At 35.5% G+C, this 13515-nt stretch overlaps 1 protein-coding gene across 6 annotated transcripts in view; it reads right to left on the reverse strand.

Moving 5' to 3' along the window:
• Positions 1 to 13515, reverse strand: part of LOC136031171 (ero1-like protein) — a 79055-nt gene that overhangs the window by 61997 nt on the left and 3543 nt on the right. For 3 of the 6 annotated variants that reach the window (XM_065710558.1, XM_065710524.1, XM_065710532.1), the window contains exon 1: positions 661 to 776. The exons of the other annotated variants lie outside the window; for them this stretch is intronic. In XM_065710558.1, the coding sequence (XP_065566630.1) occupies positions 661 to 681 (21 nt within the window). In that variant the 5' untranslated portion in view covers positions 682 to 776. Of the gene's footprint in view, positions 1 to 660; positions 777 to 13515 lie in introns of those variants that run through there. 6 annotated transcript variants of the gene reach the window in all.

Below are 13515 nucleotides of genomic sequence, written 5' to 3' on the forward strand. Positions count from 1 at the left end.
AAAGCTTGCACAAAGCTCTTTTTCAAACACTCAGTTTTTGCATTAATAGGATTTAGAACAGTTTTTTGTGCCTTTGACCGGGATAAACTGTTTTTATCCCGGTCCTCCAACTGGGCGTTGGAGGGCAATGAGGGGGCTGGGAGTTTACATTTAAAGCTTGGTTACGACGCAGATTATTCCCAAAATTAATGCAAAGAGTAACACGTCGGGCTGCACATGTAGGGAGGCGGATTTCCTTAAGGAGGAGATTGTACGGCACTTTGCCCTGACCGTAAATAATTCTCAGGGTTCTCTTCTGGATAAATTCTACCCTATCGCACTGATCCACCGTAAGGCCAAAATTCCACACCGAGAGAAGCATACTCAAGCAGTGGACGAATAAAAGATATGTAAAGGCAGGGTATGCGCTTATGGGCATGAAAATTGTGAAAATAGCTTAAGGAGAGACAGACATGCACTAGCCTGTTTAACAATACAGCAAATGTGGGCCTCTCACTTCAAACCGCTAGTCAGTGTGGCCCCTAAGAGTTTAGTTTTTGTAGTGATTGTTTCATTAGGTATTGGAGTTGTAAATGTTGGCTTTGATTTAAGAAAACTGAGGGTCATAATATTAGATTTATGGGAATTCACTTTCAATTTCGACTAGACTACTTCACTTACAATGTCTTCGAGAATTTCCATTGCAATAACCTTAATGTTTCTTCTGCACTTCTTAATGTTTCTTCGAGCAATGACATGTCATCCACAACTTTCATCGATCAGCTGACTCATTACAAAGATTGTTAATCAATACCAAAAATAGTGAAGGACCTAAAAGCGTACCCTACGGAACTCCACAAGAAATAAGGAGTGAATCAGAATAAACATTTTTGTACCTAAGAACTTGAATCTTATTTGACAGAAAAGATGCAATAATACTGACTAGAAAATGAGGTACTTTAAATTCGTTCAGCAATTTCTCAACAAAAAAGTTATGACTATCAAGACCAAAAGCCGTTTGGAGGTCAATTAAAAGGAGATTGAGCCAGGTATCTGGCTAGTCAAGTAGTTTATATACAGTATCTAGGAGAATGACCAGGTAATTTTGGCGTTAATGGTTCTTTTGAAAGTTCTAAAAAAAAACTTTGGCGTAAAGAGTGAGGTATTGAAGAGGGGGCAAACCCCCTCATATACGTAATAATTTCTGTTCGTTTAAGTTTCAATGCTGGTCCTTACTCTCAGTTGAAAAAACTTGTTTTTTTTATTTAATTTCTGATAGTTTTTTTAATATCTGGCACCCCCTTCATGGAAAATTCTGTCCCCCCATGAAAAATTCCTCAACGGAAAGATCCTCCCAAGTAAAACTCTCTCCCCGACTTTTCCCCTTTAGAAAAAAAAACCCCTAAAAACGTCTGTATACTTCCCAATAAAAAATACTATATGTAAACAATGGACAAAAATCATAACTTGCAGCCCTTTCCCCGGGGACTGTGGGGGATTAAGTCATCCTCAAAGACATAGTTATTGGATTTTTCGACTATGCTGAACAAAATGGCTATGACAAAATATTGATCTGGTGACTTTGGGGAAAAATGAACATTGGAGGGGGCCTAGTAACCCTTCAATCTTTTGGTCACTTAGAAAGGGCACTAGAACTTTCAATTTCCGTGTGAATGAGCCCTCTCGCAACATTCCAAGACCCCTGGGTCGATACGATCACTCCTGGAAAAAACAACAACAAACAAATAAACAAATAAAGACACATCCGCGATCTTTCTTCTGGCAAAAAATACAAATTTCCACATTTTTACAGATAGGAGCTTGAAACCTCTACAGTAGAACCCTCTGATACGCTGAATCTGATGGTGTGATTTTCATTAAAATTCTATGACTTTAGGGGGTGTTTCCCTTTTTTTCGAAAATAAGGCAAATTTTCTCAGGCTCGTAATTTTTGATGAGTGAGACAAAAACTTGATAAAACTTATATATTTAAAATCAGCATAAAAATCAGATTCTTTTAGTGTACCTATTGGTGTCAACATTCCGTTTTTTAGAGCTACGGTTACTTTTGAGCCGGATCGCTCCTTACAGTTCGTTACCACGAATTGTTTGATCTGCTGCGAGGCTCTCATAAAGTGTAGAGAATATTGGTGATAAGGTAATTGGTCGGACTACACAAAAATCCAAACTAACACCTTTCTTCTGAATTGGTGGTCTAAATCCTTTTTTCCAGCACTTAGGGAATGAACCACTTCTAGTTATTGTATTAAAAATATTCGATAAAGGTTTTGATAATTCATCAAAAAATGCTTTTACTAAATCAATTGGAATATCAAGCGGACATATTGAAGTTCTCTTTAGTTTACGTATTTTCGCCTCAACATCTAAAGCTTGTATTACTGGGATAAACTGTTCTGGTGCTAGGGGACAGGGAATATTGCATGAAAGTGGAGGGAGGGTTCGTATAATAGCGGCAAGATGTGTATTTAGTGAATTAGCTGTAGTTTCAGGGGGGAACATCAATATTAAAGTCAATATTTTTGGCTGTTTTACTACTGATTTTCTTGACTACATTATACCACTGCTTCGGTCGTGCTTTAAAGAGTTCATTTACTCTATTATGGTAATACTGGACTGAAGCTTTCCGAATCTGATTCTTTAGAAATTTTCTTAGCAGGTTAGCTTATTCTGTTTTTCCTATGTGAAACCGTCTTCATTTTTATTGGATTAAACTTTTTATTGTATCATTTATATACGGTTTATCATTAGAAAATATTTTCTTTTTTTGGCCTTGGAAAATGGAATAAAATAATTATTCATAAGCTTTTCTTGGAAGTTTTGGCTTTCTTATTTGATTCGTCGGCAGCGAATACACCTTCCCATTGCTCTTCTGAAAGTCATTCTCCCAAAATTGAGCAGAACACTATCAGTAATTGGTTGATACTTAAATTAATCAAATTTATACTTGCGGACACGACCTTGTGTCGGATTTAGCGAAAAGGTAAAATGGTAACTCCCACCAATTGGGGGGATGGAATTGGGTTTTTGATAGAATTCATGCATTTTTGTACAAATTATGTCAACGGAAGTACCACCTTTTGTTGTCGGGATATTAACAATTTGTTTTAAATTAGCTTCCCGACAAAGACAGCTTGTGTTTAGTTCATTTCCATTACCAGTCAGTAAGATCCCAGCGTTTGGATGTTTAGATTGGAGGTAATCAAGCGATGCATGGAGTTTTTCCAAGAAATATTTACGCTGCTCCAATTTTTGGCCGGGTGAATAAAAAAAAAAACAACAGTGATATTAGTTTGTGGGAGTGGTAGAACTTTTGGCTTAAATTTAATTCATTTATTTCATCATACTCGCTAATTTCTGGAACTTTATTCTTGTCGTCCAAAAAAACAATTACCCCTCCCCTCCTTTTTTTTTTACCAAAGTGTGGGTTTAACTCATTAAAATAAGCCATCTTCAGAGTATCTAGGTTTTTGGGCTGAAACTTGTTTATACAAAAATAATCTGATGCTAGGTTATTTGCCATAATTTCAAGCTCAAAAAGTTTTTCAAAATTAAGGCTTTCTATTGCCTAATAACAACCTAGGGAAATGGTAAGGTAATTTATTATTCTGATTTTTACTACTATGAGTAGCAGAAACACCCGTTTTATCTGCCAAACGATTTGAAAAAGGAGATTGAGGGCGAGAACGTCTATGGACAATTTCTGGGGGTGGCTGAGGTTTATCAGATTTAGTATAGATGGGAGTACTATAGATAGGCTCAAGATTAATTTGCCTAGTAGTAGGGTGACCGGAAGGGGTGTACCAGGGAATTTCGACTCCCAGTATTAGGAGTAGTAGCATCCATGAAAAGAAGTAGCAGCTTGGCAGAAGGGGGGTAAATCTATTAGAAATGATCATCAATACTTTGGGGAGAATCTGGGGAAAGAGATGGCGGGGGTACTCTAAAAAAGAAGTCGAGAGCTACTGGTTGGAGAGGAAAGGGGTAAACCGGTGCTTCTTGTGCCAGCACCAGTTTCCGGACCTTGACATCAGTTTTGGTACATTCAATAAAAAACGATCACTTGATTGATGCCGATCACTAGACTGAAAGTGTTAGATAGCAACAAAGAGCTAAGCCAAGTTATCCAGTTCATATTTAAAGTTTCCTCCAGTTTACACTCCAATTTCTTGATTTGACACGATAAATTGGCTCGTGACCTGAAAACATAGTCTGGAATATTAGAAAACTAAAAAAAAAGTAACATCGGTGTTTCTATCGTGAAACGCTGCATAGCTTTTAAAGGTACTTATAGCACTATATAAAGGTAACTTATTGTACTATAGAGGTAAATATATACTAAAAACTGATTTGTTTCTGTTGATGCTTGAATTATGCAGTTTTATTTTAGTTTTGACAAGATTTTGGAAGAAACTAAGTTTCAGCTGGGGGGAGAGGGCACGCTGTGGCCCTTGGTACTAACTCGGTTGACAAACCGAGGTCTGGTAGGGGCAGTTACTTCCCCTATCCCATAGAAAATTACGCCCCTGGTGTCCTGCACTTGTCCTGCCGGCTTTTAATTTACAATATTACCAATGATTTACATTTACAGTACTATCATATAAGAGCCATGTTAACGTATGATCCATTTTATGAGCTAATTCCCTATTGATTATAACTTAATTACTGCAATTACAAAATTGCAGTAGTGTATTATTATTGCTGTTTCCCTTCCCAAAACAAAATTTGCCTAAGCCATGATGCCAAACTTCCCTAGTTGTACCAAGCTGGGCAATAAAACCCCAAATATAAAGCTTAGATTTGGGTTATACATTAACTTAAGGTTTTATTCAGCTAACGCAAGATTTTTTCATGAGGATCTGTTCACATCAAAATATCTCCCTAGGATATAAATAGGACAAAATATCTGTTTTTGAAATTTTTACTTGACTAACTCAATGGCTTCTCAAGATAGCCAAAAAAATGATAATAATCTCGATGCATAAATACTTACATAGCAGATGAAACTAGACCTCTAGTGCGGAGGCCCTAGATGTGTCGCAACATCTGCGACTCATGAACTTCACTTGAACTTTTACGCCCTGTCTCACAATTCTCACGCCCACAAAAAATTTCGGGTTTGCAATTAGCAAACTGAGGCTAAAGGAAATTACAGTTTATACTAATACAACTGCTAAAACTCACTGCTCTACCAAGCAACCTGAAGACCAAACAGCTGCGCTTGCTACTTCTCCCCCCCCCCAATTTATTCCAAACTTCTCTCTTTACCCTACCCTATGAAGTCCCAATTTTCTTTAAATCCTTCCTCATGACCTCTTTGAAGCCCATTTGAAAAAAATCCTGCTTTTGGTTTGTCCCCAGATTGATGCCCAAAAAGTACAATCTTTGGCAATATGTCATCCTTCATCCAGAAAATGCTTCCTACCAATCTCAACCTTTCTTTTATTTTAGTCCTAGAATGTGCAAGAAAACTCCTTCTTTAAAGCTCGTTGTTTGACATACAGTCAGTGAAACGGGTACCTAGATTTATTTGCAGACAATTCCTCTAGAGAAAGTTTAGCAAATCTTCGTCTGGATTTTGAAGTGGCAACGTTTCCGAGCCCTATTTGACCAGTATCATTTCCATGTCTTCCAATATTCTAATCATGGTTTGAAGACTGGGAAAAAAGTTATTCAAGTACCTTCTTAAATTCGTGTAGCTTATCCATTTGTATTAGCGAAACATTGTGAAACAATCCTTGCATCGTTACATTCCAAAAAATTCTATTCATTGGATTATCTCAGTTGCTTCCACTATAACCACATTACAGACCCCCCCCCCCTCCCGAATACACTGGCATAGTCCTAAGCTATACACAAAAGTCGGCCAATTATTTTCTACACCACTTCGTTTATAATGCTAATTGAAAAAAATAGGCAAAACTATTAACATTTTTATATAGTTTAGTGCTATCTCCAGACATTGTAGAGAGTAAAGGAAAGGAACACAGGTAAGCTAGAAATAACACTGCTAATCAAACAAATAAAATACCAATAAATATACGTCAGAAGGAGGGGGCATTAATGATGTATAGACTGGTCGAGAACCAGGATATCATCCCATATCTGTTTCGGACAGACGACCTTCTTAAACAAGAGTATACTACAAAACAAATTATCTTTCGGCAATGTATTTAGCCAATGTATCTCCCCTAGCAATAATATAGTCATGTCTCTTGGTGTTCAGGCCTTCGTCAGAAGTTGAGATGCCCACATGTCAAAATTCTACAGTCCAGTAATTCTAGAAAATTTTAAGTCTACTTTCTGACAAGACACAACCTCAATGTGTTTTGGGTTTAGTGTGATTTGTCTCAGTAATATTTTATTACTAAATGTGGTCTGAACATATTTGAGCTTAAGGACATGACTCCCTATTCTGTACCTGCTCGACAACTGAAAAACCAAGGCCAATCCTCTTGTGAGCTTGCTACTTTTGTGAATTCAGTTCTACGTTTTAGTTCTTCTTGAAGTTAATTATTATTACTTAGCTGTGAAAGTAATACCAACTATAACACTAATTAAGACTCATCTGTATGTATTAGTGTGCATCTACCAGTAGACTTTAATAACAATCAGTCAGATCCTTTATTTCAGTTATCTTGCGTTGTAGAACTGGGTTCTTGTATACAATTAAATAAATAAAAAAAAAACAAGTTTTTCTTTAACTGAAAGTAGGGAGTGACATTAAAACTTAAAACGAACAAAAATTATTCCGTAGATAAAAGGGACTGTCCCCTCCTCAACACTCTGCTCTTTGCACTAAAGTTTGACTCTTCCTCACAACTCTACTTTTTAAAACAATAAAAAAGACTTTTGCGTAAAGAGCGGGGCATTAAGGGGACAGGATCTTTCATATACGGAAAAATTTCCGTGCGTTTTCTGTTTGAATGTTCCTCCTTACTTTAGTTAAAACTTGATCGGAAATGAATAGTTTTAGTGACATTTTTAAGCGACCAAAAATATTTGAGGGCAACTAGCCCCCCCCCCTCCCACAGCCTTTTCCCCCAAAGTCATCTGATCAAAATTTTAAAAGATTCATCTGATTCAGCATAGACTTTGGGTATGACATGACCCCCTTCCTACAGCCCGCCCCCCAGGAAAGAGCTACAAGTTATGAAATTTGCATATTGTTCATATAAAGTATTTGTTATTGGGCAAAATACTGACATATATCTGTGAGGGGGGCTTTTCTACTGAGAGAATTTTCTGCTGGGATGGAAATTTCAAGGGATGAACTTTCCAAAAAAAAAAATTATACAGAGAATTTGCCAGAACCCGTTTATGAAAATTCGTTTTATTCGTCTTAATTTCTTTTTGGTAACTCAGTTTTACACATGGAGATGTTCTAGGAGAATTTTACTGTGCAAATTTTCAGCATGGATCGAATTTTCTGGAGGACTTTCCATGGGGAGGGGGATTTTTTGTGAGAGAAATTCTACATGGGAAAATTTTCTACGGTAATGGAGGGATTTCCAGGAAAAATTTACCACATAGGGGGGGGGGGGCTTCCAGCATGAGTTGTGTCTGCAAGAAATTTTCCGAGGGAATTTACAGGGATAATGGGTTTTCAGGTTAATTTCCCTGGGGGGGGGGGACTTTTCCATGGAGGAATTTTTTGTGGAGGAATAGATTTTCAAAATACGATCAGAAATTACAAAAGAAAAACAAGTTTTTTCGACTGAAAGTAAGAAGCAACATTAAAACTTAAAACAAACAGAATTTTTCCATATATAAGGATGAGAGGGACTGCCCCCTCCGCAATACCCACTCTTTATGTTTAAGTTTGATCTCTTATCCTGGTTTTTAAAATGACTCCTTAAGCACAAGAGCAGTTTAATTAGAATCAGAAGCTAATTCAAAAGGGCTAAAAAACTTTAGCGTGAAGAGTGGGGTAATGAGGAAGGAGCACCCCCACTCATATACAGAATAATATTGCTCTTTACGTTTAGTTGAAAAAATGTCCTTACTTTCAGTTGTTTTACGTAATACATTACTAGTTAAAGGCATAATGAGTGATTTATTGAATTGTTTAGATAAAAACGTTTAATTTTTTGTATATTCATACATCCTCACGAAATTTCAACTTGGACCACATTGCAGTATTGTAAGATTTGAAAGATGATACAGCAAAGATTATGTTTGATTATCAGTTTTCTGATCAACTTCCCAAAGCCAGTTCAACCACTTTGCCATCTTTTAGTGATCAAAGTATACCCGCTGCTTCTTCAGAAGGCTACCTTGACAGAGACCTGACTTATAGAAAATCGACCAAGCCCTATTTGATGCATCAGTAGATTCAACTCTGGATGAAATCAGCACCCCTTTCAATCTCCTTCAGAAGTTACTCAAGTCAAATCAAAACAAGATTGTGATCTGTTTAAATTTGGACTATGTAGAAATTTGACTTGCCATCCGTTTTGCTGCAAATAAAATCGTTCCTTTGCAACATGTCTAAAAGGACTCATTCCTGGATGGTTGTCGAAACCAGATCTTATTACTTCATGTAGTCAAGCAAAACTCTGGTTTTCAATCTGGAAAGGGTGTGGGCGGCCAAAAACCAGCCTTGTAAATAGCATATGTATTTCCAAAAATCAAAAGCTTTCGAAAATTCTAGCTCAACATCAATAGCATCTAATCAATCATTTTTCTCAGACAAAGTTGTAATTCTATCAGAGTCATAGTAACCAAAAACAAAGTTGCAATTGAAGTGTTCCTGTTTGCTCTTTTTGCTTTAGTTTTTACTTTTCGTACTTTCTTTTCAATAGTATTTGTCAAATCCAGGAACAAAGTAAAAAATGGCAATCTTCTGATGTTTTCATTACCTTTCCCCCACAGTGAGAACTTATTTTTTTACTTTTAGGCTAGGACAGAGGTTATCTTTGCCTATCCTATTTAAATACAATTATTCTACTTCAAAACGTTTGGCTTGGATTGTATACACCCTAGATAGTATCTATCTATGATTTAGATGTGCTACATTGTTCCAACTTTAAGATCTCATGTTTAAAACCAGGCAGATTTGAACTTGAGGTTTGCGTGATGGTTAGCCTCTACTACTGACTAACAGTGCATTGATAATTGTAAGGGTAAAATTCTAGTTCAGAGGGTTTGGAAAGTAGTGGAGTTCGGTGAATGGAACTCCAGAAATGCATCAACATCCTTAATAATCTTCTGGGAAGATGAATTGAAGCACCTATATCTACACCTTCTCCTTCCACATAGCACTGACCTTTGATGACCTTTAATAATCTTTGTTTTACAAAGTAAAAAATTGCATAATAAATCTTCTGCTTGAATAATGTATAAGAAAAGCATTTTGAGCCTCATAAATTTTCTAAATCCCAATTTATAGGGTTTTAAATATCTGCAAAATTGTTTCTTAAATGTATAAAAAAAAACAAAAAAAAAAACAGCTCTTGATTTGACTTAAACTTCTACTGAAATAATAGGAATTGCCTTTCTCAAAATTAAGCAAATGAAAGTGGCATTGAAAACTCAAAGTTAATATAAATGTTTAAAGTTAAAATTCAGATAGGCATGGATATGTCATTTATGCAATCTCCTGATCCCTAGAAATAAATATAAGAGGCATAGTACTTGGCAGTACTTCCCTTGGGTATTTCTTAGGCCCATAATCGATTCATGAAAGTTTCATACCCCCAAAATACTATTTTTCAAGATAGCAAGAAGCCTCAAAACCAGATTTTTACCCTTTTTATCATTGCATATGGTTAATACATTCCAGCTAATCACTTACTTATTGAGAAACAACTTCTGTCAAAATGAACATACCATTATTTTGTATGTTTAGGATATATATATATATATATATATATATATATATATATATATATATATATATATATATATATATATATATATATATATATATGTATATACATATATATATATATATATATATATATATACATATATATATATATATATATATATATATATATATATATACATATATATATATATATATGTATATATGTATATATATATATATATATATATATATATATATATATATATATATATATATATATATATATATATATATATATATATATTTTCATCAACACACTTTTCCAAGATTAGCCAATGATTTGAGCAATGGGGGTTTTCCCCAAACCTGGGGCTAGCCTATATTCAGCCCCCTAGAAAACTAAAATGTAATTATGACAGAATGACTTATCCATGGTGAGAGCTTCGAAGGGAGAAATAATCCATGTTTGATTCTTTTCCTGAGCCTCAACTGAAAAAAGGAATTAAGTAGTAGTTTATTTATAGGCTAGGGTTAGCAAATCAATCAGTTGTGTAGAAAAGTTACTTAGGGGCCAAGGTGTCAGAGTGAATTTTTGGTAAATGGGTAGAGTAGCAGCTCTACCAAACAGAACATTCTGGAACAAAAAGAGGGACCTTTTTAGATTGCTAATATGATCTTTTCCATGGTTAAGATTGGGCTTGTCAAAATTCATACCCATCCTACTCCCCTCACACCAATCGTCTCATGTTACAAAACCAACATGCAATAAAAATGATACCATTAAATTCCTTATTTTATCCCCCTTTTCAACCTAATAGTCATTATCCTGAAACGCCCCTTCTTTAATAGACCCATTTATAGCCTTAGTAATATATTTACTTGTTGTTTTTCCTAATGTTAGGTTGATTGTAAAACCAGTTACAATGAGTAAAATTAAAGATGAGTAAAATTAATCTGAGACAAAGCTTAGACTTAATCTTGGAAAACATAAGGTAATCATTGATAAAGGGTATTGAAGTTATAAAAAAGTATTTAAATCGTAGACAGACTTAATTTGGAGAGATTCAAACTAAAGACAAGAGGCTTGGAGCACAATATTATATTTAAATAGGTTGGGCTATAAGGGTAAATTTTCTCTAAATTTTAATATTGAAAAGCAAACTTATTGAAGATTGCAGTCAGCTGATCTCAACTAGACTATCAGCCAATCTTAATCATCTATACCTAGTTTATATGTCTCAAGTTCAAGATTAGAAGCAGACTGCCTGTAATTAAGAAAATGGCCTATGTTCCAGTCAATATATTAGACAGTTCTTGGTAACAAACTGTAGGTAAGGAGCAACAGAGCTCAATAGTAACCAAAAATCTTAAAAAACAAATTTTGATGCCAATAGTTAATATGAAAAGAATAGGATTTTTATGCTGATTCCAAAAATATATGTTTTACTAAGTTTAATGTTACCCATCAAAAACAACAAGCCTGAGAAGATTTGCCTGATTTTTGAACAAGGGGTGATTTTCATAACGAAAATCACACCATCAGATTCAGCGTATCAGAGGACCCCTCAGTAGAGGTTTCAAGCTCCTCTCTGCAAAAATGTGGAATTTTTAATGTTTTGCCAAAACAATGATCATGGATGCATGTTTATTTGTTTGTCCTTTCCCCCCCCCCCCAGGTTTGATTGTATCAACCCAATGGTCCTAAAACACTGGGAGAGGGCTCATTCAAACAGAGATTAAAAGTTTTAATGCTTGTTTTGAGGGATACAAAAGATTGGGGTGCAACTAGGCCCCCTACCACACCCCCTTTTCCCAAAATTAAGTGATGGCTATTTTGTCTACTATAGGTGAAAGGCCCAGTAACTATACCTCTGGAGTGACCCCTTACAGCCCCTGGGAAAGGTCTTTAAGTTATAAAATTTACCCATTGTTAACATATAGTATTGTGTTATTGGGAAGTATATATACATATTTTGGATGAGGGTGGGGAGGAAGAATTTTATGCTGGCCAGATTTCCCACAGGGAGAATTCTTGTTCCATGGAGAAGAAAGTTTCCAGGGGGAGAACTTTTCAGGGGGAATTTTACACTGGGTGAATTTTTCGAAACTCCTATGCAATATTTTTTTTTATTACTTGCTTTGTCTTTACCAATTCAATTTTACATGTAGAGATGTTAATAGTAATTAAATAAAAAAAGGAAACAAGTTTTTTAAACTGAAAGTAAGGAGCAGCATTAAAACTTAAAACCAACAGAAATTACTCCATATAGGTAAGGGGATTTTCCTCCTCAACGTCCCGCTCTTTACGCTAAAGTTTGACTCTTTCTCTTAACTATACTTTTTAAAACAGTAAGAAACTTTAGCGTAAAGAGCAGAACGTTGAGGAGGACAATCCCCTTACATATACGGAGTAATTTCTGTTCGTTTTAAGTTTTAATGTCGCTCCCTACTTTCAGTTAAAAAAACTTGTTTTTTTTTTATATTTAATTTCTGGACGTTTTTGAAATAATGTAGGCTATGTTTTGATTTTGGCTCTGCATATAAATAACTAAAACAAAAGTTGTATATTAATTTTTTTGGCTAAATGGCTTTCTCATAGTTTTAATTGGAAGATTTTGAGAGTAAAAGGAGTGGGGGAGGAGGCCTAGTTGCCCTCCAGTTTTTTGATGACTTAAAAAGGCAACTAGAACTTCAATTTTTTTACAAATGTTTTCATTAGTAAAAAATATACATAACTTAGGAATTAACTTACTTAACGAACTTGTATATTTGTATGTTTTTATTGCGTATATGAGGGGGTTCACCCCCTCGTCAATACCACGCTCTTTACACTAAAGCTTAAATTTTGTCCAAATTCCTTAAGAATAACCCCTGAATCACAAAGGCCATAGAATAAATAGTTGAAATGACTAAAAATACTTTAGCGTAAAGAGCGAGGTATTACAAGGAGGTGAAACCCTCATATGCGTCATAATTTCTGTTTGTTTTAAGTTTTAATCCTGCTCCTTACTTTCAGTTGAAAAAACTTTTCATATTTATTTTGTCATTGTTTTTTTTTAAATTATGCTAGGAAATCCTGCACTCCCTTCATTGATATTCTCTTCCCCCACAGAAAATTCCTCCATAGAAAGATCCTCCCACGTAACCCCCCTCAACTTCTCCCCCCCCCCAACCAAAAAAATCCCCCTGAAAACGTCTGTACACTTCCCAATAACCATTACTGTATGTAAGCACTGGTCAAAGTTTGTAACTTGTAGCCCCTCCCATGGAACTATTTGGAAGTAAGTCGTCCGCAAAGACATAGTTATTTGGTTTTTCGACTATGGTGAACAAAATGGATATCTCAGAACTTTGATCCGGTAACATTGGAGAGAAAATTAGCGTGAGAGGGGGCCTAGCTGCCCTCCGATTTTTTGGTCACTTAAAAAGGGCACTAGAACTCATGATTCCTGTTAGAACGAGCCCTCTTGCAACATTCTAGGACCACTGGGTCGATACAATCACCCCTGGGAAAAAGAAAAAAACAAAAAATAAACATGCACCTGTGATCAGTCTTCTGGCAAAAATTACCAATAAACACATCTGTGTAGATAGGAGCTTGATACTTCTACAGAAGGGTTCTCTGATACGCTGAATATGATGGTGTGATTTTTGTTAAGATTCTATGGCTCTTAGGTAGTGTTTCCCCCTTTTTCTAAAATAAGGCA

This window comes from Artemia franciscana, chromosome 1, assembly GCF_032884065.1.
Source record: "Artemia franciscana chromosome 1, ASM3288406v1, whole genome shotgun sequence".
Lineage (NCBI taxonomy): Eukaryota > Metazoa > Arthropoda > Branchiopoda > Anostraca > Artemiidae > Artemia > Artemia franciscana.